Source organism: Ambystoma mexicanum, chromosome 13, assembly GCF_040938575.1.
Source record: "Ambystoma mexicanum isolate Mex_15411 chromosome 13, UKY_AmexF1_1, whole genome shotgun sequence".
In the NCBI taxonomy this organism is placed as follows: Eukaryota; Metazoa; Chordata; class Amphibia; order Caudata; family Ambystomatidae; genus Ambystoma; species Ambystoma mexicanum.
In genome coordinates this window covers 396,047,940-396,074,732 of record NC_090938.1, presented here as the reverse complement: position 1 = coordinate 396,074,732, position 26,793 = coordinate 396,047,940, and the positions used below count along the sequence as shown (strand labels likewise).

The window sequence follows — 26,793 nt, the reverse complement described above, 5'->3', positions numbered from 1 at the left end:
GTGGAGGAGAGAAAAGGGCCAATTTGGACTTGGGAAGGTCTGTTTGAAAGGAAGGAGGTCAGCCATGCCAGTGCCCATTCCGTGATGCCAAGGGTATCACACAGATGATTTATAAGGATGGAGTGGTTAACTATGTCAAAAGCAGAAGAGAGATAGAGGAGAATCAGAACAGAGGGAGATTTAGATTCCAGGTTAGAGAGTAGGTTTTAATGGGTGTTCATGAGAGCAGTTTCCGTGCCTCTGGCAGCCCTAACACCGGATTAGTGGTCATGGATGCAGCCGGTCATTTCGATGTGAAGGGTCAGTTTGAGGATGTCCAACTTCTCCATGAGTTTGCCCAGAAAAGGAGTGATAGAGATAGGGTGATAGTTAGCCGGGCAAGAAGGGTCAGCAGATGGCTTTTTTAGGAGACTGTAAACAAGAGAGTGCTTGAAGGGTTGAGGGAAGTAGCCAGTGGCAAATGGGTGGTTGCAGATGTCAGCCAAGGCTGTAGCGAGAGAGGTGATGTTGTCCTTGATGGTTCTGGAGGAGCAGGGGAGCACCTGTTTATAGGAGACTTTCATAGAGCAGGCAACTCTAGAGATCTCATCTGGTGTGGTGGGAGAGAAAGAGGAGAATAAGAGGGGCAAAGGAGGTGGGAGAAGGGAGGTTGTGGGGTGGAGCAGGTGATGGAGAGGACAGGATGTCTAGAGTTTGGGAGAAAAAGTGGGCGGCCAGTGCAGAGCAGAAGGCCTGGGAGGGAGGAGGAGACTGTAGTAGGGTTGGCAAGTTCCTTGCAGATTTTAAAGAGTTCAGCTGTGTTATTGGTGGCTCCAGAGATGCAGGCTTTGGACATGAGCCCTCTTCTTGGAGCAGAAGGAGAGACGGTATTTCCTTTGGAGTAGGCGGCAGGCCAGTTTGTCAGAGGGTGAGCTAGATGCCTGCCACTTCTGCTCTGCAGCTTTGCACATGCATTTCGAAGTGGCCAAGTCGGAATCATACCAAGAGTTGCATTTGGAGGCAGGCTTCATGAGGATCCTCATGACGGGGGCAAGGATGTCCAGGGTTTTATAGATGGAGAGAGATGGAGATTAGCTAGAACAGAGTCAGAAGGAGACTCTAATGAAGGGGCGGAGGAGTGATGAAGGAAGAGGCAAATGCAGCAACTTACACACGCTTCATTGGTCAAATGACAGAGAAGGAGACTGGCATTGCAGGTGGAGGTGTCGGCAGATAGGGTAGATCAAGGTGGGAAGAGAGGAGAGAGTGGTCAGACCAGGAGAGAGGGGTAGTGAGGGGGTTAGAGAGAGGGATGTCTGTTGAGATGAGGGCATCCAGGGTGTGTCAGGCAGAGTGGTTTGGGCCAGAGGGAAGGATAGAAAGCGAAAGATTGTCACATAGGTCGCAGATGAGAACAATGGCCACATCAATAGAGTCGAGATGGATGTTGAAGTCCCCAAGGAAGATAAGATTGGGGGAGGAGGCAAGAAAAGAGGAGGACAAGTCAGCCCATTCGTTGATGAATAGGGAAGATGGGCAGGGGGGTCTGGAGATGGTAGCGAGAGTAAGAGAGAAAGTCGGTGAGACAGCCTGCAGATGAGGCTTTCAAAGGATGAGTAGGTTTGAGTCGGGTTGATGGAGGCAGAAACCCACTCATGGAAGATCAGGGCCACTCCACCACCAGGCCGGGAGGTCCTAGGATTGGACAGGATTTTGTAGCCCTCAGGGAGAAGAGTGTCAAAAGCAGTGACAGAGCTGGCCTTGAACCACGTTTCAGTGAGAGCAAAGACATCAAGGTCCAGGTCTTCAAGGAGGTGACAGATGGCAGAGGAATATTTGATAGCAGAGCGAGAATTGGGGGTAGCTAAGTGTAGCTGGTTTCCTCCTTTAAAAGATTTGCGTGGGGGGGCACAGGGGTGGGGAGGCCACCACTGGGGCGGTGGGGTGAGGAGGGATGGGGAAGGAGGGGTAGAAGTGACTCATGTCAAGGAGGCAGAGGTTAGGCTGAGAGCCCTGGGCCATGATGGTGCCATTATGATAGAATTTAATGGTGCATTTGGAAGATGCGAAGTGAGCCAAGAGCACTTCCCATCTGGTCCTGCCAGTAAGTGGTGAGGATGAGAGAGGAGAGAGGGGATAGGACAGAGACCGTTTGGGGGGGTCCATAGGCTAGAAGAGGAACAGCAAAGAGAATGTCAGTGATAGTCTGTCTGGAGGTAGCATTGATGTATGTGTCGGCAATGGGCAGACCAGGGTTGGAACACAGGAGAGCCTTTTTTACTTTCTTCCTTCCAGACTGAGCGAGAGGGGAGGATAGGAGATGAAGAAGCAGTTCGAAAACAGGGGAGATGGCGAGCACCATGGGGGCAGAGACAAAAGGGGGAGGTGGCGCCATAGGTTAGCAGAGGGGGAGTGGTCAGAAGCACTATGCAACAGTAGAATCACAACAGGCGGCCAAACGGACAGAAATCCGTGAGCACGCTGGAAATGCCCAGATTGTACAGATCATTAACAAATTGGTAGCACACCAATTCTATTTTAGCCAAAATGCACTTGAAAGCAGTTCTGCACCACAGCTGGAGGCACACCTAGATTCGAGGCTTGTCACTGCCGTCCTTCTATATCTTTAGTTTACCTCATGTATTCTCATGTTTGGTCTCTGTGTGCTATTGAGGTTGTACTCCCCTCTGCTGGTTGTTCCTATGCGGTGTTTAATCAACAATATCCTTCTAATGTATTTTTTTCTCTCTGCAGTGCCATTTCTGTGGAGCTCTACTACATTTTTGCCACTGTGTGGGGACGTGAACAGTACACACTCTATGGCATTCTCTTCATTGTCTTTGCCATCCTGCTGAGCGTGGGAGCCTGCATTTCTATTGCTCTGACCTACTTCCAGCTGTCTGGTGAGGACTACCGATGGTGGTGGCGTTCGGTGCTCAGCACAGGCTCTACTGGTGCCTTTATTTTCCTCTACTCCATCTTCTACTATTCCCGCCGCTCTAACATGTCTGGGGCAGTGCAGAGCGTGGAGTTTTTTGGTTATTCATTCCTAACTGCTTACGTCTTCTTCCTAATGCTCGGCACAGTCTCCTTTGCGGCTTCCCTCAAGTTCATTCGATACATCTATGTCAACCTGAAAATGGACTGATTGCTGACTCACCACATTGGTTGGGGAAAGGAGCCCTGAGCAGCCACATGTCGTGCAAAGTGGAGATACGGAGCCAGAGAGTGTCTCTTCATCAGGGGACAGACCTTTTTAGAATGTATATAATGGGACCGGGATGGGACCAAAACTGTGGCCTACTTTTCTAGCTTTGCATTGATCAATGTTTTATGCGCTTTATGAAATTCATCCATTTCTGTCTTAATTTGCAGGGGTTGGCAGGAGGGAGGGCAAGGACAAAGCAGCATGGGGCAAAGTCTGTGAGGAAGCCACCTAACCACTCACAGTCTTGTTTTTGGCTCAGGGACTCATGAGTCGGGTTGTTTACCAATGATGCACTTTTAATATTTGTGAATGTTTGATCTTTTCCAGCACCGCTCTTTCCTGGCAGCCTCACTCTGATGCAATCCCATTGACCATTATTCAGTCGCAGTCTGATATCAGTTAATCACCATCTCACACTTGACTGTACCATTGTTCCTAGACATTATTACCTCACTCCTTTGGCTGTTTCCTTTGTCATCCTAATAAGATTTCCCCCTGCTCAGATTGTCTTCTGATCACACCTTGAAGAGCCTCCTTCCCATCTCTCGCCATATCCTGATCAGAACATAATATTGTCACTACTCCGATATATCCTCGTAACTCCCTGATATTACCTCCTTACACTGACTTGATTCAGGTGACACCCTTCAAATATCTTTTGGCCCGAGCTATATTTTGGTAACCCTCTTGCTATGTCACTGGCTATATTCTAGTCTCATTCTGTTAAGATATCCTCAGGCCTGTGCCTATTATCCTAGTAGCACCCACATGAACTGTGCTCCTTACTCTTGTACCTTGATCAAACTTAAAATCCCTTTCTCCTTTGCTCTTGACAGTTTTTGGCACTTGGATTGTAAGGGTCTCCTTTTGTATCTTTGCAGCTTGAAGGATCAGTGCAGTGATGTTGTCATATCTTTACAAGTTATGTGCCTATGCTTGCTTTGGAGACTTAACGCCAAACTACCACATTTGACTGCCCTTTGGTCTTTGTGCAACTTCGGTGGGAGGGTGGACAAATAGCATGTAATGGGGCCTTAAAATAGTGTTCTGTTTGTAGGAAGGGGGTGAGAAGTGCTCTTGTTGGGTGGAACAAAACGTTATTTCTTTTTAATATCGGTATGTGCACATTTACAGGTTTGGTATCGAGTTGAAATTTGGCAGAGGTGAAAATAGTTTGGATGGAAAGAGCAGAATCTTAATGATGATTTCTGTTTCAGCGAGTGGACATGTTGAAAAATATTTTGGTTCATGGTGCAGACAAATCTTTAAACTATAGCTATTACTTGTGTGAAAGGGAAATTGTAATTTATTAATTTTGTAAGGGTAAATGATCGGCTTTTTCCCCACGATTAAGGTCAAATGTGAGCGGTGTATTGGGATTGTTGAAATATTAAGTGGGGAGAAGCCCTGGCCAAAGTTGTTGTTCAATAAGGGAACTGTGTCCAAAGTCTCAGTGCATGGAGGTGAAACGATAAGAGGTTTTGGTTAAGCAAGAGAAAATGCGGGAAAAGGGCTCAGTTATGTGGGTGAAGGGAAACATGGGAAGATGTCCTAGTCGGGTCAATTGAAAGGTCTAATTAGTGAGGGGTAACATTAGAAAATGCTCTGATTTGGTGATATTTAATGTTGAAAAACATTCTAATTTGAGAAGGAAAATATTAGAACATGTTCTTTAAACTGGAACACAAGAAAATGTTTGGATTGTGTAGAGACAAATGTTGCATTGCAGAACGTATTGGCAGATGTACTCATTGAGCAGAGAAAGCATTGGGTCCGAAGTGGAGTAAACAATGTAGTTGTATAATTGTGGGAATATTGGGAGATGTTTCAGTTGGGATGTTAAGGGTATTTTTGCTATTGCCAGTTTGTGTTTGGTTTGCCATTTGACATCTGTTCTCAGCCTTATTTGTCACTCCATTGCCTGATTATCTTAGTTGTATTAGCGAAGGTTTTGCCTAAATTGGATTAATCTAGTTTGGTGTATGTTATCTCATATACATATATATATATTACATACATAGTTCTCTTTTCTTTTTGATTTTTTCCTTATGGTACTTTTTGATTTTTGCAAGTTCAAATGATCTATCTTTAATATTAAAATACAAATCTGGTTTTTACATTTTGTTTGGGCTCATTTGAGCTGTGTAAATGTCTTTATGGGTTGGTTTGGGTGGGGCACAGGGTGTGCGTTGGCAAAACATTCACTATATGAAGATGTTTCAGAGTTATAAAAGAGGATGATAAAGCTTACACTACAAGCCACATAGATTTCCCAGAGCAAAAAGCGTGTGCTGCAAACTCTCATCTCAGAACAGGTTATCATGCCATGTTCTTTCTGGAGAGGAGCGCCTGCTACCTTTTTTGCAGAATTAAAAATAAAAGCAATATTACCACTAAAAACTACAAGCACCTACATTTAGTGAAAAGTCGGAAACCACAAAGTATGTAAGTTTAGTGGATACTTTTTTGAAAAACTCACGCCCAAAATAAGTGTAATCTAGATTAAAATTAGCAATTTATAGCTGCATCCTGATTTCAGACAGCTGTAACAATGTCCACTAAACATGGTAGAACTAAGATGAGGTGGCAGGTGCACTGTCAGGACTGTTGGTGGGCTTCAAGGAAGGACAGGCAAAAGGTGATGCATGTTATCATATTGTGAGACATGGTGGAGTAAGCCCGGGGCTGAAAAAATAACATGGATACTCATTCAGCCATAACTGGTGAATTAACCTGTTATGTTATTTTAGTGTGGTTTGGTGCAGCATGAAAATGTTTACATTTCCTTTTAATAGATTTACTTTTCCTTTAAAACCCACTTTTTGTTACATTATGGTTATTTTTTCAGTTGGCTATTTTTGTATAAAATTATATTTATGGTGATTTTACAACATAGAGATGGCGAGCAGGAATGATGGGAAATGTCCCTGTAGAGAAGGCTAGGCTTCGTGACCCACTGAACAATAAAATCTGTTAAGACTTTCTGAATGGCCGGTCAATATACAAATAATCCCTGTACTCCTAAATCCTGTCCCTCTTCCTCCATACTTCCGCTCACAGAGACAAGATAGAAGCAACTTGATGCAAAGCAGAACATTCCCTCAAATGTAATTGATTGCATAAATGCGCACAGGCACCCCCCTCCCGGTGCCTCCCCTTGCCTTGTCCCCCCAGTTTTTTTCTTTGCTTGGGAAAGAGCTTTGTGTTGCTCTGCTCATGCCCATTTTTTTCTTCTCTCCTTTTTGGTTTTTGTGCATCAGCAACACCATTGCTACAGATAAGAAAGGGGTGCCAAGAAGCAGTCTTTGTGGTTGGCATGACAACTGGAAATGCTGTGGCATACAATTGCCAACACACTAAGTGTTACTTCCTGTTGTACTACGTGGATGTAATCCAATAGTGGCATGTTAAATGTATTTTATTCCAATCAGGAGTACTGTCACATGTCCGTGTGACTTTCAATGCTGGAGCCGTGGAGTGATCGCTTTTCAAAGACGTTGAGGCAGGCCTCTCTTCTCGGGGCCTGTGTGGGATTTTCAGCAGGCAGCAGACACAACGTTGTGGACCACTGTAAGCCAGCAGCACGTTTTCACGGCTGCAAGGCACAAGAGGAAGTCGGAAGGGCTGGCAACGCTGGAGGAATGTCGAGAAGCAGCAGAGGGGGCAGCAGCACCAAGGGGAGGCTGCCGAAGCAAGATGAGGGTCCCACAAGTTTTTGCTCCGCTCCTCTCCTTTTTTTCTCCCTCAAAACTTCCCACGGCCCACCGCAGAAAAATGAAGGTGAGCACAGCGCATAGTCTGTAGGTGAGGTGCAGAAAAGTGTGAGGCCCTGGGCTGGAAAATACCGGCGGACGATTTCTTCAGCCCCCATTTTAAAGGGTTGGGGGGGGGATAACGTGGCCCTGGGGAATCCCTGAATCGCGAGTGAATCCCGAGGCCTCGCTTCCCTTCAACGTTCATACACAAATTGGAGGGAGGTGAAGGGGAGTGTAGAGTGTTAATGGAATCTTTAAGTTTCTGACATCTCCTGAAGAGACATACAGGGTAATTCATAGAAATTCGCACAAAAATCCCCATGCGATACACTGCGCCAGCCGCGTGCGAAAAAATCCTTTTCATCGCAAAGCGTATTCATGGATTTTAGCCTCGGAAACCAGCCGTGGCGCCGAGTGGCGCAACGACCCTGCAGCAGTGCCAGTTACGCCCCCAAGAACGCCCTCGCGCAAGGAAAAGCCTTCAAAATCCCCAAATCATCGCAAAGGGCTGCGCTAACCCTGGACCAGTTCACAGGGCTGGCAAACAGCAAACGCCAAGCGGGGAACGTGTATTTCAGTGGTTCGCGGGAAGTTCCACACGCGATTGTCCTGGGTACGTGTACATCAGGGGTACGTGGGAAGTAACACACGCAAAAACAGCAGGGTACGTGTATTCCAGGGGTGCGCGGGAAGTATCACACGCAAAAGCAGCAGGGTACATGTATCTCAGGGGTGCGCGGGAAGTATCACACGCGATTCCATCAGGGTACGTGTATTCCAGGGGTGCGCGGGAAGTATCACACGCAAAATCAGCAGGGTACGTGTATTTCAGGGGTGCGCGGGAAGTATCACATGCGATTCCATCAGGGTACGTGTATTTCAGGGGTGCGCAGGAAGTATCACACGCGATTCCATCAGGGTACGTGTATTACAGGGGTGCGCGGGGAGCACCACACGTGAATTGCAGGTGTGGGTCCTCCCAGGTGTTCCCTCTACACCCTCCACGGCCCCTGCAGGTGGCCCACACCACAGGGGCCTACCCTGCACATGTCCTGCAGGCATCCCATCCACCATGGCCATGCCCCCCAGCCAACCCACATGTCACCTTGCACTACTGCCCGCCAACGCATGTCCCCCTGCACCCCCAGCCACCAGGGGCAGCCTCCACCAGGCCCCCACCCATGTCTCCCATCACCCCCACCCCCCAGCAGTGCAGGGGCAGCCTCCACCAGGCCCCCACTCATGTCTCCCACCAACCCCACCCCCCAGCCACCAGGGGCAGCCTCCACCAGGCCCCCACTCATGTCTCCCATCACCCCCACCCCCAGCAGTGCAGGGGCAGCCTCCACCAGGCCCCCACTCATGTCTCCCACCACCCCCAGCCACCAGGGGCAGCCTCCAACAGGCCCCCACTCATGTCCCCTATCACCCCCACCCCCCAGCAGTGCAGGGGCAGCCTCCACCAGGCCCCCACTCATGTCCCCTATCACCCCCAGCAGTGCAGGGGCAGCCTCCACCAGGCCCCCACTCATGTCTCCCATCACCCCCACCCCCCAGCAGTGCAGGGGCAGCCTCCACCAGGCCCTCACTCATGTCCAACGCATGTCTCCCTGCACCCCCAGCCACCAGGGGCACCCTCCACCATGCCCCCACTCATGTCTCCCACCACCCCCACCCCCCAGCCACCAGGGGCAGCCTCCACCAGGCCCCCACTCATGTCTCCCATCACCCCCACCCCCCAGCAGTGCAGGGGCAGCCTCCACCAGGCCCCCACTCATGTCCCCTATCACCCCCACCCCCCAGCAGTGCAGGGGCAGCCTCCACCAGGCCCCCACTCATGTCTCCCACCACCCCCAGCCACCAGGGGCAGCCTCCAACAGGCCCCCACTCATGTCCCCTATCACCCCCACCCCCCAGCAGTGCAGGGGCAGCCTCCACCAGGCCCCCACTCATGTCCCCTATCACCCCCAGCAGTGCAGGGGCAGCCTCCACCAGGCCCCCACTCATGTCTCCCATCACCCCCACCCCCCAGCAGTGCAGGGGCAGCCTCCACCAGGCCCTCACTCATGTCCAACGCATGTCTCCCTGCACCCCCAGCCACCAGGGGCACCCTCCACCATGCCCCCACTCATGTCTCCCACCACCCCCCAGCCATCAGGGGCAGCCTCCACCAGGCCCCCACTCATGTCTCCCATCACCCCCACCCCCCAGCAGTGCAGGGGCAGCCTCCACCAGGCCCACACTCCTGTCCAACTCATGTCTCCCTGCACTCCCACCCCCCAGCCACCAGGGGCACCCTCCAACAGGCCCCCACTCATGTCTACCACCACCCCCACCCCCCAGTATGCATGTCAGCACGCATATGCGATTTCATTGGACCAAAGGCCCTTAGCGTGTAAGCCCTTCTGTGACATGACGCGCGCGGGTGTTTCCCTCATTACACGTGATGACAGAGCACACGTGGATTTCCACCAATCGCGTGTGAAACTTCCTGCGCACCCCAGAAATACACGTACCCAGGCCAATCGCGTGTACGCTCACTTCCCTCCGATTACACGCGATGAAATCGGACGTGCAGTTTTACCACGTGTGTAATGAAGGAAACACCTGCGCGCGTCACGTCACAGACGCGCTAAGAGCCTTTGGTCCAATGAAATCGCATATGCGTGCTGATGTGCATACGCGCTAAGGGCCTTTTCTCAATTTACACGCAGACGTGCAGGATTTTCACGTGCAAAATCACTCCGTATCAAGCTGGCCACGCGTAAGCACACGGAAGACCACGCGCCTGCCCAGAAGGCCGAATTACTGCCCCCCAGAGCCCCGAGCACGCTCCCACCTGCCATCTGCTGCTGCCTGACTGCCTGCTGGCCACGTGCCCTGCCATTTGCTGCCTGCACATCAGCCAGGGTTGCTGTTGCTGTGACCACCCCTGCTGGAACCGAAGACTCCCGACTGGGATTCCATCGCTCCACAGTCCAGCCCCAGGACCCAGTTGCCCACCCACTCCTGCCTCTGGGGTTGTCATGTCGGGCACTGCAACATCTGGCACCACTGACAACCCCCGGCCAGAGAGGCAGAGGGGCACCAGCTTCAGTGCCAGGGAAGTTGGTGTCCTGGTGGAGCAAGTCCTGGGGCAGTATGATGCCCTCTACGGAAGAGTGCGCGCCGACAAGGAAGGACGGACTCGGATCTGGACGGACATCGTGACTGCCATCAACGCGGAGGGGGTGGCAGTCCGCGACTTCCAACATGTCAAGAAGCGCTGGGAGGACTTCAGGTCCAGGACCCTCAGCAAGGCCCGGCGCCTCTTGAACGCAGCGGATGCTAAGGGGCGCCGGGGCCACTTGTCGGAAGATCAGATGAGGGTCCTGGAACGCATATCCCCAGCACTCCACGTCCAGGTCCTTGAGAGGCAGACCCGTCTGGAGTCGAGCGGTAAGTGTACATGCATCATGATTGTAAGCTGTGCGTGTGGTGATGTGCCAGTAGTGTGCCGGTTGCACATCTGTTTGTATGGGGCCGAGTATGGGTGCGGGTGTACAGGACCGTGAGGCTAACACATGCGAGCGCTGTCATGTGTGAGACATGGATGGTGCTTGTGTGTGTAGGCTTGCATGCCAAATGCAGTTGTGTGGGCACACATGTTTGGATGAATGTGTATGTAAGTAGGCATGTTCGTGATGTCATGCATGTATGTTGTTTTCAGCTGCATGTATCAGCACTGTGTACATGTGCATGTGTGTGTATTTGACAAGGGTGCAACAGTGATGCAACATGGACGCATGTGACAGCGGGATGCGGAAGCCTGATTGGCAGATGTGACATGGATGCCCATCGGAACACTGCGACAGTTGGTTGAGGTGTACACATGCATGCAAGTGTGGTGGTGTGCGTGCAGGTGTAGTGCACTCCCTGTGTTCCGTGTGATGTCTGGCTCACCTTTGCCTGCTCATGCTGTTGTATGTGTATGGATGGTGCTGGCAGTTGCGATGTGGCTGTGGTATTGCTCATGTGTGCAAGTTGAAATGACATGTGTGTTGCCGATTGTGATGCCATGTCTGAGGTTTGCCAATGCCACTCATGTGCAAATGTCATGTGTGTATGTGTCCATTGTACAGTGCCCTGATGCCTGTGTTTTATTCCTCCCTGTCTGCAGCGTCAACTGATGAAGAGGGCGGAGGTGCTGTGGAGCACAGCGGCGGGGATCGCACCGCCAGCCGGTGACGCAAGGCCCGGCTCCCCTCCCAGGTTGTGATCTCGTCGGGGAGTGAGGAGTCCGGTGCCGCGTCCCAGGCCGCAGCTGCCGGGGGGGGAGGTCCAAGAGGCGGAGGTCGGAGTTGGACTCCTCGGCAGCAGATGGGGCACCTGGGACCCCACAGGGCCCAACGGGGGAAGATGGCACGGAGTCATCCAGGTTGGTGGGGGGTTTGGTGGAGGAGGAGGCCGTGCAAGCAACAGAGACGGGGTCTGGAGGTGGGGATTCCACTGGTGCTAGTGGTGCAGTGCAGGACCAGGGACAGGAGGCAGCACAGGTCGCCGCGGAGGTGCCTGTGTGCAATCCTGTCCCTGATCCTGTCACTGCATCATCTTGCACCAGCAGGGATGCCTACGTCCAGACCCGTTTTCAGGCAGGGGATGAGCTCACGACAACTGGCCTTCCTCTGCCTGCGGACGTGGCTATCCGGGTCCGGGTTGAGCCTGTCCTGACTGGTGTGGCGTTGCGTCAACGGGCTATGCGAGGTGACATGCAGTCTTTTCATGAGGAGACTGCACGTCATCTCGAATGGCTCGTTGACCGCGTCGGCCTACTGGGACAGGTCACCCAGGCCGGATTCCTCCGTTTGATGGGGCTTGCTACGACCCCCTCCTCAACTGAACCCCCTATGTGCCAGTCGTCCTCCGTGCCATCTTCCCACCCATCAGTCACCTGGGTGCCCTGTGGAGCTGCCTCTGACGGTGCGGCCAGGCTGATGGAGGAGGCATCCCTGCCACAGTCGGGAGTCGGACTTCCAGCAGGGGTGGCCACATCGACTGCACCCCAGCCAATGGAGGATGTGCAGGCAGCAGGAGGCAGTGCACGGGCAGAGGCGCAGCAGCAGCAGCAACGTGGTGGAAGCCATGATGGCTCGGGGCCTTCGACATCAGAGGGGCAGGCATCGGCCGGAGAGCAGGAGGACCCAGGACGGGAAGTGTCTTCCGTGTGGCAGCGGTTGGGCCACGCCACAGATGCGGAGCGGCAGCGGGCAGAAGAGGCACGGCTCACGATGGTCAGGGCGGAGAACTGTTCGATGATGCCCTCGCCCGGAACATCCCGAAGTGAGCCGTCGGACTAGCCCGCTGCCCTTGTAAATAGTTCTGTAGTTAGTGTTAGGTTTCCTTTGGTTTAGCATTTTTTTTGGACAATGGGCCACATTTTTGTATATATTTCTTTTTTTTTAGATTGTGTTGTTAAATAGGTTTAATTTCTTCGGTTGGGATCATGGACCCTGGATTGTTTATCTGTATATAGTTGACTTTTGGATTTTCATTTTTGTTTATGATTTCCCCATGGAGCAATGGTTTTCGATTTTAATTTTCCATTGGATTTACTTTTGTGGACTGTGACTTTGGACACCTTTCGTTTGCATTATGATTTGTGGTTTTTCATTATTTCACGTACCTGCTGTTTTTTTTTTTTTAAATTTCCATTATTATTTGTTTATTTTTTATTCAATTTATGTTGCGTTTAATACATATTTTTTCTTCAAACTTCAATGTGTAGTATCATCTCATTGGTTTCATGCATATCATGATATGGGTTTTGACATTCACTGACACCCATTGGGTGTATGTGAGGGACATGTGTTAATTTCCAAACTTGCAATTGGGGTTCTATCATGTTTTTGCCATTTCTAACTGGGTGGATGCAATACTCGGGTGGGTGTTTGGCATTTGGAGGCTGACCATAAGGGCCAGGGATCTAGATTGTGGTGACATGTTGGCTAGGGGACATGAGTGGGGGCCTGGTGGAGGCTGCCCCTGCACTGCTGGGGGGTGGGGGTGGTGGGAGACATGAGTGGGGGCCTGGTGGAGGCTGCCCCTGCACTGCTGGGGGGTGGGGGGGGTGGGAGACATGATTGGGGGCCTGGTGGAGGGTGCCCCTGGTGGCTGGGGTGTGGGGGTGGTGGGAGACATGAGTGGGGGCCTGGTGGAGGCTGCCCCTGGATTCTGGGGGGTGGGGGTGATGGGGGGCATGAGTGGGGGCCTGGTGGAGGCTGCCCCTGCACTGCTGGGGGGTGGGGGTGGTGGGAGACATGAGTGGGTGCCTGGTGGAGGGTGCCCCTGGTGGCTGGGGGGTGGGGGTGGTGGGAGACATGAGTGGGGGCCTGGTGGAGGCTGCCCCTGGATGCTGGGGGGTGGGGGTGGTGGGAGACATGAGTGGTGGCCTGGTGGAGGCTGCCCCTGGATGCTGGGGGGTGGGGGTGATAGGGGACATGAATGGGGGCCTGGTGGAGGCTGCCCCTGCACTGCTGGGGGGTGGGGGTGGTGGTAGACATGAGTGGGGGCCTGGTGGAGGCTGCCCTGCACTGCTGGGGGGTGGGGGTGCAGGGGGACATGTGTGGGGGCCTGGTGGAGGCTGCCCCTGCACTGCTGGGGGTGGGGGTGCAGGGGCACATGTGTGGGGGCCTGGTGGAGGCTGCCCCTGCACTGCTGGTGGGTGGGGGTGCAGGGGGACATGTGTGGGGGCCTGGTGGAGGCTGCCCCTGCACTGCTGGGGGGTGGGGGGTGGGAGACATGAGTGTGGGCCTGGTGGAGGCTGCCCCTGGTGGCTGGGGGGTGGGGGTGATAGGGGACATGAGTGGGGGCCTGGTGGAGGCTGCCCCTGCACTGCTGGGGGGTGGGGGTGATAGGGGACATGAGTGGGTGCCTGGTGGAGGGTGCCCCTGCACTGCTGGGGGCCGGGGGTGGTGGGAGACATGAGTGGGGGCCTGGTGGAGGGTGCCCCTGGTGGCTGGGGGGTGGGAGTGGTGGTAGACATGAGTGGGGGCCTGGTGGAGGGTGCCCCTGGTGGCTGGGGGGTGGGGGTGATGGGAGACATGAGTGGGGGCCTGGTGGAGGCTGCCCCTGCACTGCTGGGGGGTGGGGGTGCAGGGGGACGTGTGTGGGGGCTTGGTGGAGGGTGCCCCTGGATGCTGGGGGGTGGGGCTGTTGGTGGTGGTAGACATGAGTGGGGGCCTGGTGGAGGCTGCCCCTGCACTGCTGGGGGGTGGGGGTGATGGGAGACATGAGTGGGGGCCTGGTGGAGGCTGCCCCTGCACTGCTGGGGGGTGGGGGTGGTGGGAGACATGAGTGGGGGCCTGGTGGAGGCTGCCCCTGCACTGCTGGGGGGTGGGGGTGCAGGGGGACATGAGTGGGGGCCTGGTGGAGGGTGCCCCTGCACTGCTGGGGGGTGGGGTGGTGGGAGACATGAGTGGGGGCCTCGTGGAGGCTGCCCCTGCACTGCTGGGGGGTGGGGTGCAGGGGGACATGAGTGGGGGCCTCGTGGAGGCTGCCCCTGCACTGCTGGGGGGTGGGGGTGCAGGGGGGACATGAGTGGGGGCCTGGTGGAGGGTGCCCCTGCACTGCTGGGGGGTAGGGGTGGTGGGAGACATGAGTGGGGGCCTGGTGGAGGGTGCCCCTGGGGGGTGGGAGTGCAGGGATACATGAGTTGGACATGAGTGGGGGCCTGGTGGAGGCTGCCCCTGCACTGCTGGGGGGTGGGGGTGGTGGGAGACATGAGTGGGGGCCTGGTGGAGGCTGCCCCTGCACTGCTGGTGGTGGGGGTGGTGGGAGACATGAGTGGGGGCCTGTTGGAGGCTGCCCCTGCACTGCTGGGGGGGTTGGGGTGCAGGGGGACATGAGTGGGGGCCTGGTGGAGGCTGCCCCTGCACTGCTGGGGGTGGGGGTGCAGGGGGACATGAGTGGGGGCCTGGTGGAGGCTGCCCCTGCACTGCTGGGGGGTGGGGGTGATGGTAGACATGAGTGGGTGCCTGGTGGAGGGTGCCCCTGCACTGCTGGGGGGTGGGGGTTGTGGGAGACATGAGTGGGGGCCTGGTGGAGGGTGCCCCTGCACTGCTGGGGGGTGGGGGTGGTGGGAGACATGAGTGGGGGCCTGGTGGAGGGTGCCCCTGGGGGGTGGGGGTGGTGGGAGACATGAGTGGGGGCCTGGTGGAGGCTGCCCCTGGATGCTGGGGGGTGGGGGTGGTGGGAGACATGAGTGGTGGCCTGGTGGAGGCTGCCCCTGGATGCTGGCGGGTGGGGGTGATAGGGGACATGAGTGGGGGCCTGGTGGAGGCTGCCCCTGCACTGCTGGCGGGTGGGGTGATGGTAGACATGAGTGGGTGCCTGGTGGAGGGTGCCCCTGCACTGCTGGGGGGTGGGGATGGTGGGAGACATGAGTGGGGGCCTGGTGGAGGGTGCCCCTGGTGGCTGGGGGGTGGGGGTGGTGGGAGACATGAGTGGGGGCCTGGTGGAGGCTGCCCCTGGATGCTGAGGGGTGGGGGTGGTGGGAGACATGAGTGGTGGCCTGGTGGAAGCTGCCCCTGGATGCTGGGGGGTGGGGGTGATAGGGTACATCAGTGGGGGCCTGGTGGAGGCTGCCCCTGCACTGCTGGGGGGTGGGGGTGGTGGTAGACATGAGTGGGGGCCTGGTGGAGGCTGCCCCTGCACTGCTGAGGGGTGGGGGTGCAGGGGGACATGTGTGGGGGCCTGGTGGAGGCTGCCCCTGCACTGCTGGGGGGTGGGGGTGCAGGGGGACATGTGTGGGGGCCTGGTGGAGGGTGCCCCTGGATGCTGGGGGGTGGGGGTGTTGGGAGACATGTGTTGGTGATCAGTAGTGCAAGGTGACATGTGGGTTGGCTGGGGGGCATGGCCATGGTGGATGGGTTGCCTGTGGGACATGAGCAGGGGTGCAGGGTAGTCCCCTGTGGTGTGGGCTGCCTGCAGGGGCCGTGGAGGGTGTAGAGGGAACACCTGGGACGACCCACACGGCCAAATCACGTGTAGCATTCCCCGGCACCACCTAAATACACGTACCTTGCTGAAATTGCGTCTGAATCTTCCTGCGCACCTCGGAATACACGTACCCAGGCCAATCGCGTGTGGAACTTCCCGCGCACCCGAAGTACACGTACCCAGGCCAATCGCGTGTGGAACTTCCTGCGCATCCCGAAGTACACGTACCCAGGCTAATCGTGTGTGGCACTTCCCGCGCACCCCGTAGTACACGTACCCAGGCCAATCGCGTGTGGGACTTCCCGCGCACCCAGGTACACACGCGCACGCTATTTTTCACACAGCGGGTGTCCGTGTTTGTCGGTACCCCTTTGCACCTCATTTGTCCTAGAGGGCCACTGTATGGACCATTCGTCATGGCTGTATATGGGTGCTTTTTGTTAGCGCACATTTTGGCGCACATTTTTTTCAGGCCCAGGGACGCTACCGCCTGCTTTCTTGTGGCGTACTTGTTTGGCCCTGTGCGCGTCTTTGACCGTGCGCTGGTTTGCCCTATTCGATTCCATGAATACGGGTTGTAGGCGAGCGTGTGGGCGTTCCGCGCACTTGCCCCCTGTACTTCCCCCGTGACGCCCATATTTTCACGCGTTGTTCCCCATTCCGAGTGTTACGCCCCGTGTTCCGCCTACTTTTGTGATGTGCGCCGCGCTATGTGCGATTTCGCAGTGGCTGTGGCCCACGCAGTTGGATGACCTGTGCGCCGGCGTGCGCGGCGCACATTTTCAGCGCACATCCAATGTTTTTCTCACGCACGGACTTCCATGAATCGATGTGCGCTGGTTTCCCTGCGATTTTCGCACTTTTACTGCGAATCGCACGTTTTGGCACCTCTGCGCGCGAATTTTCGGCGCACATTTATTCCATGAATCAACCCCATAGTGATTGACCCCGCTTTTGGGTAACATCTGGTATGAAGAGATTGACGACCTCCCTTCATGTATGATTTATTTTTTGCGTGCATACTTTACAAATGTTGTATGCTGGTTGGTGAAATTGCTGGGTGTAGTTAGTTGACCAGCGCTTAACCCACAAGAACACCTGTTTGAAGTTGCATTTCATTTGCACCCCCAGAGTAGCAGCGCCTAACCACCGAGCAGTATGTTGAGTATATTATGCACAAAACCCAGCAGGTTTATTTCAGGTGAAAAATATAGATTGTTGATTTTCCTTGTCAACACTAATATCAAAAATGAGACCCCGAGCGCATATTGTTGTGTTGCCGTGAATGTTGCCAAAGGGGAAGTATTGCTTTGTAAACGCATGTCACAAAAAATAGAGAAGATAATACGTGGTCAACTGGGAAACGAGGTTTATTTATCACCGTTGTAATCTCCTCATCTTTTACAGTTAAATTGCAGCGTTCGCAAAAGAATTCGCTGCTCTTGTGTTTTCAGAAGATGCGATTTTATCAGTTTCACGAAAAACACGTTCCGGTGTATGTAAACGGCACCATCCCTATTAGACCAAAGTCCTTATGTAGAATTGTACGGGTGTGTGGTCCCCTCAAGACGGTGGGTGGCCGCAACAGGGGCCCGCAGTGCCAGGCCTCATTACTCTGGTTTCACAACAGTAAGATTATTACTTCGACATGGAACATATGCACAGGCACGGGCTCCTAGTTCTTCCAGTTTTACTGATATACAACCAGTACGAAAAATGTTTACAACAAAAAGTTGAATGTGAAACCGGGCACCACATTGAATAGATCATTTTCTCCTTGACAGAAACTGGTCCCGCGAGCCAATCCGCATGGCAATTAGAATTGTGCATTTACATTTGATGTGCATTAATCTCAACATATTGACCACGTGTGCATGCATGGTTCCCCATATTAGTAGTATCTTACTTGTAAGAAGGGTTTAAAAGTCAGCAATGGGGTATTCATCCTGACTCCCCTTAGAGTGCTGGGCTATGAGGGGGCCACCACGAGAGACCAACAGGAAAATGGAACTCTCTGACCTTTCCCTTGGCATGACAATGGCTCGCAGAGGACAGGACAATCGCTGGAACCAGCGCACCGTCACATCAGAGCCACTGGCTCTCAGCTGCCGGACCCTAGGAGAACAATGCAGGCATCTGACTCGGACACAGAGGGGCTGCATTAAAGCCTTGCCCAATCGCTGTGTGTTTGTGCTGTGCTTAGCAACGTGTGCCCTTCCATACCTTACTGTGCTACCCTCATAAACTGGGCACATGATTAGAATATTTTTACTGCAAGGTGGAAAAGCCCTGGGTGCCAGCAGGTTATGTGATGGGGTGTTTAGGAACAGCTGAGTTGTTTAAAGCTGTAAAATAGCTCAGTTAGTTAAGCGATTGCTGCAGCAATGGGTGTGAAAGCCCTGACCAGGGTTGGTGCCCGCAGATTATGTGCTGGGGTTTGGCAAGGTGTTGTTACAGAGGTGAGTTAGCTCAGTGGGTTGAGTGCTTGCTGCAGCATTGTGTGTGGGATCGGCTGGTCCCCCGTTCAGATCCTGGCAAGGACAACTGAGCCTTGCACTTTTCCGAGGTTGATAAATGAGTACTGGCTATGGTTGGGATCATACTTGTATGTGAATATGTGCTATCTACAGCACTTAAGATGTTCCCTAACAATATTTGCTCCAATCAGCAGCTTTGTAAGAAGCAAGTCAGGCACCTGGTTTTCCATTTCCCAGCTACAGTTATTTCATATTGGGCTATTGCTTTAATTTCCTTCCTTCTCATTCTCTTGCACACCCACGCCCCTTATCGCATCCTCCTTTAAAACTTTGCACCATCCTCCTTGCACCCTGGTACCTATAAATGCAAAAAGCAAATAACGTCACTAAGCACCAAAACTATTGGCATTGCCTATGCTAGTTTAGTTTCTTTTGTTCTAATTATGCTATGTCTTCCCCGGGCCCCGGTTGCGCTTTGGGTTTCCCCGCCTATGCTTGGTAAAACTAGTTTTGCAGCAAACGTGCTGCCAGAAGCAGTTCCCATTACAGATCTTCATTTACCCTGTATTGAGGACATGTCTGGTACCTAAGTAAGACCACTGCTGGTGCTGCAATGCCTTCTCTGTCCGTGTTAACATTCACCACCTTCAATGCTGGGCGACCTTCTCATTGACACTACCACAGCATCTTTAAGAGTTTCTGGAGGAGAAAAAGCAGCAAACTGTGAGTCATCTTTCTACCTTTGGGGCACCTCAGCCTGGAGACTCCTTTTCTAGCGTCTCCATTCCCAGCAGGAGTCCTTGTGATCCTTTGCCTACAGGAGACTTTTCAGCGGTTCCCCAGGGGGTAATGCTCACAAAAGGGCATGGTCTCCAGTCTCCTCCAAAGGGGTCGCAGCTGACATGAATTCTGGCAAGTCCAAGTTTCCCCTAAAGGTGCACATGCGTGCCAAATGGTCACACAAGATTGGGCTAGGCTGAATAGGTCAGGAAATGGCACCTTAAGGCCTCTTGACTGTGGCAACCTCACATTCTGGGACCCCATGGCCCAGAGGATGCACTGCTTAGTAGGAGTCAGGGACTACTTCACTGGATTCACAGATGGGCAAAGGCAAAACCGGAGATCGAACAGGATTCGAAAGGAGGACCCACCTGTGTAGGATCCGATGAGGAAGTTCCTTCCTCCGACGATTGACCTCCCCTCTTTATCTTCGCCTCTGGTTTTCATGGACACATGACTGCCAGTGAGCATGGTCTCTTCTTGGGTCCTGGCCGCCAGTCCTCGTGGTCCAGGCTGACAGAACCTCCTCAACCACTGTCTGAAAACAGGTTTCTGGCTAAATTTCCACTTATCATGCAGGCCCTGATCATGCAAGGTTCTTTTCAGGATAACACCTGTAGATGTTGGTGCCTCTGTCAGCACCTCCTGCCTCTTCAGCTGCCACACCTATGACAAGCATTGTTCCATCGATCCCTTTGGGACGTCTCCATCATTGCTGGTGCTGCTCTTTCCTCAGCTGGCTTTGCTGCCTCCATTGCCTTTAGGGCTGCAACGCATCTCCATCCACTCCTCTGTCCCCCCACCCTCTTCACCTCAGCAGAGTAGGTGATTTGGGGGAGTTGGGCAGGAGAAATTGCCTTCATTGGTGAGGGCTTTTCATGAGTGGATCATGGGGTTGCTTGAATTTCTGGTCATCCTCACTCCGCAGAGCCCTCTGGCCGAGACTGGAGTCCTGGCAGGGATTGACAAATTGGGTGTGCCATTACAGAGGGATGTAATGATGGAGGAAATTGGAGTATGAATTGTGACGTGTCCACCCCAAACATTGTGTGTTCAGACCCTCCCCACCTTACCGATGATGATGGCGAACACTGACGGAGTAAAGCCGCAGCAGGAAGCCACCACGCAGCAGCAATTCATGCTTTGTCGCCGCAGACAGCCAGCAGCTTAACACCGGCCACGAGAGAGAAAGAGGGGTGCAGGAAAGTCTCCAAGGATCTAAACGGCATTCAGAAAAGGAGCCTTATTAATGGGGCTCCCAACAGCTTACCAGAGACATCAAGATTGGAAGGCCCATCAGAAGGCCTTATAACAAGGGACTTCAGCTCCTCAGAAACCCCTTCACTTTCCTTGCCAGAGATGCTTCCAGAAAAGGGGGTGGGCTTACAAGCCCTTTTTGAAGCCTCCCTAAGCACTCCCCCTGACACACCCCCTTGAGCCATGTAAGTGATTGGACGAGGTGATTCTGGAAGGGGATGATTGTGCAAGTGTGGGTTAGTTGGTTGAGGACAGGCGGTGGACAAGGATATCCAAGAGACCAGAGGAGGCTAAAGCAGTGCAGAAACTATTGGTGAAAGGGGGGTCTGTGGAGTGTTTGTGTGTGTGTGTGTGTGTGTGTGTGTGTGTGTGAGAGAGAGAGAGAGAGAGAGAGAGAGAGAGAGAGAGAGATGAGTGGAAGCAGGAGAGTAAGAGTAGGAGGAGTGGAGCAGAGGTAGTGGCAGAGTTATTAGTAGTTGGGAGTAAAGATAGAAGGTGGCACGAGTAGAAAGAGAAGGACAGAACTGGTAGAGTGGTAGTCGGTAATAGAGGGGTGAGCAGGGCACCATATCCCTTGAGGACAGTGGTAGTAGAGAGGTGGTGGCAGTAGAAGAGTAAGGAGAGTAGGAGAGGTAGAGCAGACGGGTGGCACAACAGGAGGCAGTGGAGTAGAGGGAGAAGGCGGGACGGAGGTATGGAACAGTTGCGGATACAAGTGGTAATAGTAATAGGAGTGAGAAAGGAAGCACGATCAAAGGGAGGTGGAGGGACAGTGAAGTGGTGGGAGGAGAATAGTGAAAATGACCAGTATAGCTAAGGGTCAGGAACGAGAGGGTCTGAAAGAAGTGAGAGTGATGCTGGGCGAGAGAAGGCACCATTCCCCATTTCCTGAGTGTACTAAGTAGGGATAGGAGAGGGAAAGCTAGAGGTTCACTAGGGAGTCAGATAGCTAACGTCTTGTGTAAACACCTGAGGTGTAGAGAAATGAAAGACAGGTAGGGATTACCGATCGTTGAGTTACTAACAACCCATTAGGCACATCTGGGGTTGAGAGCCCGATCCTAGGCCCAGGGAAGATGAGTGTCAAGATCTGAAGAGTTGAATCCTGCAGGAGTGAAGCTGGCCCACCTAGCCCCCAAAGCCTGCCTGCTCAACAATCCTATTACGTAAAGCTATTGGCCAGTCAAACCCAAGGGGAATGGATAAACAAACAAACACAGGAACTCTTGCTTCTGGCACTTCTTTTTAAATATTATGCTAATCTCAATATCTATTCTAAACAACTTATAACTCTGTTCTCATACCTGAAGCCTATGCTTCTATAGCTAATAGGCTACTTTCTTCTGTCTTTTTCTCATAAACAGGAGACTTCTGTAATTGTCTTTTCTTGACCAAACTTTAAATGTATTTCCAAGGAAGAACTTCTTATAAACTTTGTCTCTTCACTGAATTCTTATTCCTTGCTTAATAATATTGTCCTGGAAATAATACCCAAAATTATTACTATCTTATCTTTTCTGTTAACAACTTCCTCATATAGAAAATGTTTAATATAAAATACCTGGTGTGGGTTTTGCTGAAGATTAATTTCACCATGAAGTCTTCAGGAATTTAATTTGTGGAATAATCATTAAATCATAAAAATTCTGTAAAGTTTTCAATTCACATGTGCGAAGCGTAACGAAGATTCACAAAGTTCAGCAATCCAAAAGATAGCCGCGACGCAAGCACAAAGAAAATCCCAAAATGGCCGCGACGTACGACGCAATTCCAAAATGGCCGCGAAGCTCGACGCAAATCCAAAATGGCCACGACGCTCAAGCGACACAATAGGGTCCTTTTCTCTAAGTGCGCGGTCAAAAAATAAACAATACGCGCGCAATAACTACAGTCTTGCGCTCGTAATAAAAAGGTTAGTATTGTTACAATATATGTTAACAAAAACAAACGAAAACGCTCACATTAATTGAACAATCCACATTTTCTCGAGTAAAAGAGTTAAGCTAGAACTTAAAGATAAAAAAATATATATATAATAAACTGATCCAAATGTTCAAATATAGTTATGACAAAAATAAAGAGTTCTTTGGAATTTAAAGAAACAACACTAAAAACTTAGCTTCGTCTTGACTTGAAAAATCTGCCACTCAGCCAACCAAAGTTTCTTGGAATCTTCTATCTTCTGTAGATCTTCACTCACTATAACTGGAACTACTACTTAAATCCTGATATATATTTATACTAAAAGATAAGTACTCTACTATAGTGTAGTGGAAACTATAACTTTAATCACTGGAGAGAACTAAAACATGACCTATTCTGGTGAAAGCTTTAATGAAAGGCAGTTGATAGTTATTGGAAACATTCTAAATTACATCACAATGCTGCCTGCTATTAACTACACCAATCACTGCTGGGAAAGTGTTCCACCATCTTGGCTTGGGGAATTTTCATCTTTCTAAATGAAAGTTAGTTAAGGTAAAAAATAAATAACAATGAAATAGAGCAACTAACTACAGGAATTGTTCTACTCTCTAAATAGAATCTATTTACTATTTAAACCACCTTCCCTTTCCAACTTTCCTGAAATAGTATTTGCAACACTCTATTCTCCTAGGAATTTTGCCAATGTGAGGTACAGAATGTGAGAACCTGAAAATGAGAGAGGAAAGGGCCAGCTCTAGCGCCAACCCCAAAGGACCCAGAAAGCCAATGAACTTGAGATCACCAGCCATTCTGACTATATGTTTTTGTAATAAACACCCCTGGACTTTTCGTTAAGACTCGATTCTTTGGAACAGAACCCCCCCTGTCACAGACTCGAGCCTTATTCGGGTGCTGTGGTGAACAGACTTGGATATATAAAGTAGACGGCCTTGCTTTCAGTGAACATGCAACTCGCTTCCCCTCCTCCGCCTTCCTCATCCGTAGTGGTGGCTCCAGTCCATATCCTCAGCGGCTCATTTCTAGCGAGAGAGGAAAAGTTCTTGAATGCCTTTTGGCGGAAAGGTGTACCAAAACTGGGCCCAACAACTGCACCAGGCTAACAGTGTGGGCTTCCTGGCTACTGCAAATCGGTGCCTGTGCTGGGGGTTTGCTAACTTCAAACCAGTACCTGCCAGAAGACAAGCTCAAAGTCTTCCACGCCACTTTCTCTGAGACCAAACCGGTTTCCCAGGACCTCCCAACATTTGGTGAATGATCAAGTGGACACATCCTTGAGAAGTATGATGGTGGGCTTTGACCTGAGAAGGCTGGCATACTTGAGGGTCTCTACGTTTGTGTCTGATATTTTAGCGAAGATCATGGACCTCCCCTTCGAGGGTACTGACCTATTCCACTCCACAGCAGGTGAGGAGCCACAGAAGAAATAGGCCACCACTCGGACAGCCAAGCCTTCTGCAGGCCTGGTGAAGCTGGCTCTTAAGGCCTTCTCAGTGCATGAGTCATCTTAGGGTAGGTCCTGATCCTTCAGGGGGGTTCTAGGGCTTCCTGGAGAGGATTACCAGGCAGGTCTATTGCAGGACAATGCTCAAACCCAGGAGGGGGCTCTTCCAGGGACTCTCTCCCATCAGAACCCAAACTTATACAATGGTGGGCGCAATCACACTCGTTCAACTGTAGTTGGAGGTATGATTTCTTTTCTTTTGGAGGGATAGAAATCGGTCTGCTGGAGTCCTCTGTCACCCTACTTTTGCCTTCCATCGTCCTCTGCTACAGCTTAGGGCACTCCCTTTAACTTCCAAGGTCCTGCAGCTTCTGAACATCCAGGCAGTAGAAGAAGTTCCCCCAGGCGGGAGTGCACACCATCTTGGACCTGTTAACTTTCAACACTTTACTTCAGAACGGTTCAAGATTATCACACTGCTGCAAATCATATCGCCCCTCTGTCAGGGAGATTGTATCTACACAGTGAGTCTAAAGGATGCATAGTTACCTATTTGCGAACCACATAATCAGTTTCTGCGCTTTCCCTGGGGAGGTGCCAGTTTCAATAGAGTGCTGCTCTTTGGGCTGAATGCTGCGCCATGTGTATTCAACGGTTACATGTTATTTTAACAAATGAAATTATAACGAAAGCAAAAATATTTTTTTTTATTAGTTTCCCCCCATTTTTAACCCTACCCGAACCCCCACCACCCCTTTTGACCCCTTAACCCCACCACATTTCTTTTTATTATTCGCTATTTTGTTCGTTATTTTATTTGTTATTTTAAATTCATTAAAATCACTGCATTCCCTATTCAACATGTTGGCTATGGCATCCTTCCACAGCCAGGGGAGCATCCACACCTATCCCTATCTCAATGACTGGTTGGTTTGGGGCACCAGTCCAACGCAGGTGGATCCTCCTTTCGAGTCTTGTTCGATCTCCTGTTTTGCCCTTGCCCTATCATTAAACCCAGAAAAGTCATCCCTGACGGCAACTGTGTGGCTGACCGTCAACAACTTTGTGTGGGACTCTCGTGCAGCCGCAGTGTTTGATGGAGGAGAGGATTCTGGTCTCCTTTCAACCCGTCACAACTTTCTGACCAGTTCTTCGTCCATGGTTTGGTGGTTCCAGAGAGAGACTACTAGTCCTCATGGCCTCAAGCATCCTGCTGGTGCCTTATAACTGGCTCAAAAAAGAGGACCACTCTGCTCTATTTGGCCTCATTCTGTGTTCAGGCCACTTATTTGCATTTGGCTGTGCTCTGGGATCCCCCTTTCTACACCCCGATCTAGAGTGATAGAGCGACAGTGACAATCTCGATAGGGAATTGTATTATTCACGCATTCCTCCCATATGGACCATCACCACTGACTCATACCTGGTGGGATGGGGTACCTCCTTGAAGGACCTGAATGTACACAGTTTAGGGGATTCAGAAGAGTGGCATGTTCACATAAGTGACCTGGAACTTCAAGCCACATTCAATGCTCTGAGGGCATTTCTTATAGTCCTCGAGAATTCTTGTGTTTAAATCCTAACATACAACACCACTGCAATGTTTTGTGTAAACAAGCGGGGTGGGACCAGGTCTCCGCAGCTTGTACCTCTCGCAGTGGAGTTGTGGGAATGGGCCATTCAACAGGGCATTCACGTTCAGGATCTCCACCAGATGAAGATTTAGTGGCGGATGCACTCTGCATGCTAGAAGTTTGACTCAACCGTTGAGAACTAACCTCTGTTTTTCAGGGCTTTTTTACGAGGTGCCGCACCCAATAGACACATTTGCAACTACATGGAACAATACGTGTCCATTCTTTGTCTCTCGACTGAGCAGGTACAACAACTCGTTGGGGGGTGCTCTGTCCATTTCCTGGCTGGGATGACGCTTTACATGTTTCCCCTCCTTTCAGGGTGATCAGAAAGTTCAGGGAGACACCATTCTGGTGACCCCTCTATGGCCAGCCAGGTTATGGCTCTCGTGCCTTAAGAATCTATCCCAGCTGGTCCCAATTAAGGTGCCGATGAGTCTGGATCATCTGTCTCAGAAGAGGGGGAGAGGTATTTAGCATTCCTCCCGCCCCTCACTTTAGTTAGCCTGGTTTCTGAAGAATCAACGTTGGGTCATCAAGGTCTTTCTAGAGGGAACATGGGGGTCATGAAGGCTGCTTGTCGTGCTTCCACAAGGGCCCCAATACGAAGGGACATAGACAAGTTTGTGCCACTGGTGCTTTGACCGGTATATGCACCCACTGTCTTTTGTGTATGACCCTGTTCTGTCCTTCAGTACAGATTTAGCTGCTTCAGGGCTCTTGGATGAGTTGTTTCGCACTTGTCTCGCGGCTAAAATGGCCTACAAGAATTTGGAAGAGGTTTCCTTCTCTCTCAAATGTGATCAAACAACATTTTCAGGGGGCGTATGTGCCTGTTTCCACTGGTGAGGAGTCCATACTCTTCCTCGAACCTCAGTGTTAACTGCTCTGGCTCATGAATGCTTTGATCTAATAGCTATGGTAGACCTTTGATTGGTGGCCTCAAAACCGCCTTCTTTGTAGCTGTCATGTCTGCCCGCTGAGTTGGTGAACTACAGGCTCTTTTAGCTACTAAGGCATTCACAACATAAAACAAGCACAAGGTGATGGTGTGTGTGAATCCTACCTTCTTATGTAGGATTATGTCTGAATTCCACATTAATCAGTACATTTCCTTACTAGTCTTCTTCCCAAATCCTTCTTCCGAAAGGGAAAGGAATCTTCACAATATCAACATTACCGTCCGGTTCGTCTCATGCATTGCAGAAAACTACAAGTCTCATGGGCTCCATATACCCAAGTGTCTCCACGCGCATGCGTTTTGCGCTAAAGCGACCTTTCACAGACTTGTGCATTAGATGGTCAGTGTTGGAGCCACCACTTAGGCCTTGTTCGCTGC

The 26,793-nt window shown here is 51.7% G+C and overlaps 1 protein-coding gene across 1 annotated transcript in view; it reads left to right on the top strand.

Annotated features, from left to right (window-relative positions):
• TM9SF1 (transmembrane 9 superfamily member 1) overlaps positions 1-5,304 on the top strand; it is a 557,591-nt gene extending 552,287 nt beyond the window's left edge. The window contains exon 6 of the mRNA XM_069633965.1: positions 2,734-5,304. Within this exon, the coding sequence (XP_069490066.1) occupies positions 2,734-3,127 (394 nt within the window). The 3' untranslated portion in view covers positions 3,128-5,304. The remainder of the gene's footprint in view (positions 1-2,733) is intronic.
• Positions 5,305-26,793: the final 21,489 nt, after the last annotated feature.